The sequence below is a fragment of the Haplochromis burtoni genome, unplaced genomic scaffold (assembly GCF_018398535.1).
Source record: "Haplochromis burtoni strain Fernald_Lab_line unplaced genomic scaffold, NCSU_Asbu1 Contig_243, whole genome shotgun sequence".
Classification (NCBI taxonomy): Eukaryota; Metazoa; Chordata; class Actinopteri; order Cichliformes; family Cichlidae; genus Haplochromis; species Haplochromis burtoni.
The window spans coordinates 950,473-956,303 of NW_024582604.1; the positions used below are offsets into that span (position 1 = coordinate 950,473).

Consider the following 5,831-nt stretch of genomic DNA (forward strand, 5'->3'; position numbering starts at 1 on the left):
GTGTCCAGAGTTCAGCTGAGACAGTGTCCTTCGCCCTGCCAGGCAAAGTAAACGCTTTTCATGTTCATGTTCAACAAATAGCTAAGAGAAATTAAAAATTTTCCCCTAACCAAGAGCCAAGAGGGTCTCCAGGTTATTTATTTATTGGAATTTTTGTATTGCTCTCCAAGCGTTGTCTAGTTTATCTTCAATTAAAAATATTTTTCTGGGGTATGGTCGATAGGGGTGGGCAGGAAAAACAAGTAAAAAAAAAACCCTTTATCAATAAAATGACCCAGATTTGGTATTCACCATTGTGTTCCTCTAGCTTTGTTTAACATCAGAGATACTGGCTGTACATAGAGCGTATATGTAAATACGTTTTGACTATTTAATTTTCTGCCATACTTATTATACTTATTGAAATGATTTTGAAAGTATAATAGGGCGGAACTAACGACGCGTGTTTGTGTGTACGTCTACGTTTCCGACCGAGCATTTTAAAACAGGAACCAAATGCTGATGCAGACTACAGCACGTTAACTTTTTGGATTATATTTGAGTCTGTAACGTATTTCACTGCACTCACTTTCTCTTAAATCAGTAGCTGCGTTACACACTAAAAGGCGAAGCCGGTGAGAATCAGCAAAAAGGCGAAAACGACTGCGAGAGATCGCGAGTGAGTGAACGATGTGAGGGTGTGTGGGTTGCCAGAATGAGTAGATGTTAAAGTGAAAGTTCAGATTTATATTTTGGCAACGGCACTGAACCAAAGACGATCGCTACTTGAGACACAGAAAACAAAACTAGTTACTTGAAAATAATACTAGTGACGGTTTCTTTGAACCAAAGTATCCTATTTTTAATCCTTTGCTGTGTCAGAGACAATATATAGAGAAACATGGCACTGAATGGTAATCAGTTGATGAATAACAGCAACGATGGTGGCAAAAGTGGCTTTCAAGAGGAAAAGCTTTTAATAAAAAACGTATTTTAAGCCAAAGACTGCAAACTGTTTGATGATTCGACACTTTTTGTATCCAGGTGACCTTTGAAATTAAAATTCAGACAGCGGTCCAAATTTGCTTCTAAGATTAAAACGTAGTTGTATTCTATTCCTATACTTGTATGTATGTATGTATGTATGTATAAAAAGTATTTTTTGTTCTTGATGCTTATTGATGTTTTTATGTTCACATTTTAATCTCCTAATTTTAAATTGGTATCTAACAAATGAAATGCCAAGATGATCCAAAGGGGAAAAAATATAAAGGTTTGATTTGAGAAATTGGGCAGTGATAAATGGTAAATGGCCTGTATTTATATAGCGCTTTACTAGTCCCTAAGGACACCAAAGCGCTTTACATATCCAGTCATCCACCCATTCACGCACACATTCACACACTGGTGATGGCAGCTACATTGTAGCCACAGCCACCCTGGGGCGCACTGACAGAGGCGAGGCTGCCGGACACTGGCGCCACCGGGCCCTCTGACCAGAATGTTTAAAGCTGTAAAGGTGGTCTACAAAAACGGTTATAGACACAGCCATTTACTCCATTCTACTTTGTGTTGTTAGTGCCTGGAAGAATGTCCAGATTCATTTATGACTTCTTGATGTTTTTCTGGCCATATTTCTGCACAGACATTAGTGCTACTGGGTTTGTCTCTGCAGTCATGATTCTGGTGGACCCTGGGCTGTACATCGGCACTGCAGCTAACCTCAACGACCACCAGGAACTGGTCGGTGCGAACATCAGTCACATCCTGTCTGTAGATTCTGTAGACCCCAGCCCACTGTTTCCTGATGATAGAGCCTTTGTTAGGAAGTGGATTGATGTCTTAGATGAAGAGACTTCAGACCTCCTCAGTTACATGGACACCAGTTTCCGGTTCATTAAAGAGGCTGTAGATGGTGGCCGGGCTGCACTGGTTCACTGGTAAGGCAATTTTATATATCAAATCGCAATATTGTGATTTTTAAAAAATGCTCCTTTTATTTTACTCAAGCTTGTGAAAATATGCAATGTGAAACAATCGTGTTAAGTGTCAAACCGCAAACATGGTTTTGTGTGTGTTTTAGTCAGGCTGGTCGGAGTCGCAGTGCCACCATTGTTACTGCTTATCTAATGAAGAGATACAAACTGGGATTCACTGAGGCTTATCATAGACTAAAGAGTCTCAAACCAGATGTACAGTAAGTTTGTGTTTCACTTTAAAGTACTGTTATTTGTAGTTAATGTTTATTAAATCCCCCAGAGATTATATTTCTTACTCCACACATAAAATTTACATTTTTTAAAAAATTCTCTAAAGCACACTTGCTTGTATGTATGTCTTTTAGGGTCAACAGTGGTTTTGAGGAGCAGTTGTGTCTGTACGAAGCAATGCAGTGTGAGGTGGATACCTCCAGTCCTCTGTACAAACAATACAGACTGACCAAGATCACTGAAAAATACCCTGGTAACCACACACACACATTCTGAGATTATAGTTAAACATTTGAGCACTTCTCATTATTTTTGTTGTGCTTTCTTGTTCTTAAATTATATGTTTTCTTTCTGTATGTGTGCATGTGTTTGAGCAGAGTTACAGAAGGTGCCTAGGGAGGTGTTTGCTGTTGACCCTGCCCACTCCAGCTCCTCTGAAGCATCCTATCGATGCAGGAAGTGCAGGTGAAAAATGGAAGCTGAATGCTTCAAATTACATGTGTCTTTAATATGAATAAGCTGATGGCACACACAAAAACAAAACAGTTTGTTAAGTTGATGATTTTACTTCTTAGCTCAACAGTCCACAGTTTAATTTATGACTCACAGCCGATCATAGCAAACTATTTACAGTGTTGTGAAAAAGTGTTTGCCAACTTCCTGATTTCCTTTTTTTGGTTTTGTTTGTCATACTTAAATGTTTAAAGTAAGCGCAAAATGCATTTTCTAAATGAAGGTGTTCATTTTTAAGGGGAAAACAAATCCAAACGTACAGGGCCCTGTGTGACTGTCAGTCTGGAAAATTCCTACACAACTCTGTAAAAGGCAAAAACACGGAACAGGGGTTAAACTTCCCAGGAGTAGCCAGCTGACCAAAATTACAACCAGAGCGCAGCAATGATCTATTCAAGAGGTCACAAAAGACCCCAGAGGAACATTCAAAGAACTGCAGGTCACATGTACCTCAGTTAAGGTCAGTGTTCATGACTCCACCATAAGTAAGAGACTGGGCAAAAATGGCCTGCATGGCAGAGTCAAAAACCACTGCTGAGCAAAAGGAACAAAAATGCTCATTTCAGTTTTGCCAGAAAACGTCTTGAAGATGCCCAATACTTTTGGGAAAATACTCTATGGACTGACAAGACAAAAGTTGAGCTTTTTGGAAGGTGTGTCCCATTATATTTGGCATAAAAGTAACACAGCATTTCAGAAAAAGAGCAACATTACCAATAAGTAAAAAATGGCAGTGGTAGTGCGATGCTCTGGGGCTGTTTTGCTGCCGCAGGACCTGGAAGACTTCCTGTGGTAAATGGAACCATGAATTCTGTCGTCTACCAAAACATCCTGATGGAGAATGTCCGGGCAGCTGTGCGTGACCTCAAGCTGAAACACACTTGGGTTTTGCAGCAGTACAATGATCCAAAACACACCAAGTCCACTTTTGAATGGCTTAAGAAAAACAAAATGAAGACTTTGAAGTGGCCTAGTCAAAGTCCTGACTTGAATCCGATTGAGATGCTGTGGAAAAACTGCATCATTGTCTCACCTGATGCAGGAGGAGCTAAGAGGGTCACATCAAAAAGGTTTGCGGACGAAACTGATACCTTCAGTGTGGCTGAATTGCAACAATTCTACAAAGATGAGTGGACCAAAATTCCTCCATGTTGCTGTAAGAGACTCATTGCCAGTTATCGCAAACGCTTGATTGCAGTTGCTGTTGCTAAGGGTGGCCCAACCAGTTATTATGGTTAGGGGGCAATCACTTTTTCACACCAATGTATCCTGGTATTGGTATTAAGTTTGTCTCGAAGTTTGTACATCTTGGATAGGATATGTAATTTCCTAATGTAATCTAAGGAATCCAAGGAACTGAGTGACTCTTCTTCTGAATGGAGAAAAGGGGGTATTCAGCCTGGTGTGTGTCCCAGTTTGAGCTACAGCTTCTGCAGGCAGTAACCTCCACTTTCTCCTTGCAGTCGAACTCTATTTCGTGGCTCCAGTATTCTCAGTCATTTAGTAGGAGAAGGAGCTTCGGCCTTTAGTCACAAAAAGGCCAGTAACCTTACTGGTAAGAAGACATACTGTGAACATTCACTCAATAAATTATTGACAATGTCATTTTTAATTAGTATCTGGGTATTCTTTTTTTCTTTTTTTAATTTCATTGACTTTTTTTCACCCACATGTTCTTTTTTTTATGTTGCAGAGATACAGCTTCCCTAGATTAACAGTATTAATATTACCATATTTCATATTTCTATTAACGGATGCCCCACCTATATTTACAAGCTAGTTAATCAGAAAATATAATTACTGATGTTATCCAGGAATTTTCAAATGAACTTTTTTGCAATAAAGCTGAAAAACAATAGTAAAGCACTTTTTTTTTCCCCCAAGAGATTTAGTTTTAGTTATTTATTTACTTGCATTCCTTAAAACATTCTAGTGGTTGAATGTTGAGTAATTTAATTTATGACTTGTGTGACGGCTCAAATTTTGGCATTAAAATGTGAATTCAGTTTTTTTTCATCTAATAAATAATAATATATATATTTTTTAGTTTTAAGCAAGTTTCAGATTGATTTCTAAAATAGATTTTAAGATATTTGTTTTCTTAGTTTTATGACAGATTTGTTATCTCTGATATGATTTTACATTGTGTTGACATGGCTAAACTGAAGAAAGCTTGACTGTTTCAAACTGGCTTCACAGTACATCCATAAAAAAGACTACAAAGTAATCGCACTTACTGAACTTGTAATCTTTCGATGTGTTGTTGTTCAGGAGAGGTCCAGTGTACATCATACTTTATTGAGCCAGTGCAATGGATGGAGCAAGCCTTACTTGGAGTGATGGATGGACAGGTAAAAAACTTGTCATCTTTTCTCTTGCATCATTGTTTGTTACCCCCCAACAACTTTTGAGCAAATATGAATGTTTGATATGACCACCTTTTGCTAATTTACAGTTCTTGTTCATTCTCTCTTCCTTTCTTTTATATATTTGTGTGTGTGTAGCTGCTGTGTCCTAAGTGTAACTGTAAGCTGGGCTCCTTCAGCTGGTGTGGAGATCAGTGTTCGTGTGGCCGTTGGGTCACTCCCGCCTTCCAGTTGCACCACAACAGAGTGGACGAGATCCGGCAGCTGAACATAATGAAATAACACTTCCTTATAGTCTGTAAGAAAGGGAATAATCATCATGCATAAAGACATACTCCAGTTTGTAACATGAAAAAGTGATTCAATTATTATCTGAAATACATAATGTAAATAAATACAAATGTAAATATCATTTATCTAAGAATTGTTGCAGGTACTTTTATGTTTCACTGATTAGTATACAACAATACTGTGTGTGTATCTGGGGTTTTTCACCATAAACTAACAAATAAAAAAGAAAATGTCTGCCTCTACACAAAGAGAGTGGACCATATGTTTTTGAATTTGAATATTTCATGTTTAAGCTATGAAAGGCGCAATGTGTATCTTAAGCAAATGCACTTATTCGTTATGCTGTGTCCTGACATTGATAATCACCTGCCTCATTCTGTCCTAGTTGAAAGTCTTAAAGTAAACTTTTTATACAGATTAATTGCAGCGTGAGTTATCATGGGATCAATGAGCCCACACTGAAGAAAAACTG

The 5,831-nt window shown here is 38.2% G+C and overlaps 1 protein-coding gene across 2 annotated transcripts; it reads left to right on the forward strand.

The window, feature by feature from the left end:
• Positions 1 to 456: 456 nt before the first annotated feature.
• dusp12 (dual specificity phosphatase 12) lies at positions 457 to 5,625 on the forward strand. 2 transcript variants are annotated; one of them, XM_005938177.3, is made up of 8 exons: positions 457 to 658; positions 1,655 to 1,919; positions 2,063 to 2,176; positions 2,324 to 2,442; positions 2,567 to 2,654; positions 4,166 to 4,257; positions 4,974 to 5,053; positions 5,207 to 5,625. In XM_005938177.3, exons 2-8 carry the CDS (start codon positions 1,657 to 1,659, stop codon positions 5,348 to 5,350), a joined length of 900 nt encoding a protein of 299 aa, XP_005938239.1. In that variant the 5' UTR covers positions 457 to 658; positions 1,655 to 1,656; the 3' UTR covers positions 5,351 to 5,625. The 2 variants fall into 2 exon arrangements, with proteins under 2 accessions (XP_005938239.1, XP_014194203.1); XM_014338717.2 differs by having other exon boundaries at positions 458 to 658; positions 1,625 to 1,919.
• Positions 5,626 to 5,831: the final 206 nt, after the last annotated feature.

What these genes read in the sequence shown, in the direction of transcription:
- dusp12 (XM_005938177.3), top strand. Translation starts at nt 1,657, where the DNA reads ATGATTCTGGTGGACCCTGGGCTGTACATCGGCACTGCAGCTAACCTC. An exon ending in CGGGCTGCACTGGTTCACTG is followed by an intron (nt 1,920 to 2,062) that starts GTAAGGCAATTT and finishes TGTGTGTTTTAG; the next exon opens with TCAGGCTGGTCGGAGTCGCA. An exon ending in AAAGGCCAGTAACCTTACTG is followed by an intron (nt 4,258 to 4,973) that starts GTAAGAAGACAT and finishes GTTGTTGTTCAG; the next exon opens with GAGAGGTCCAGTGTACATCA.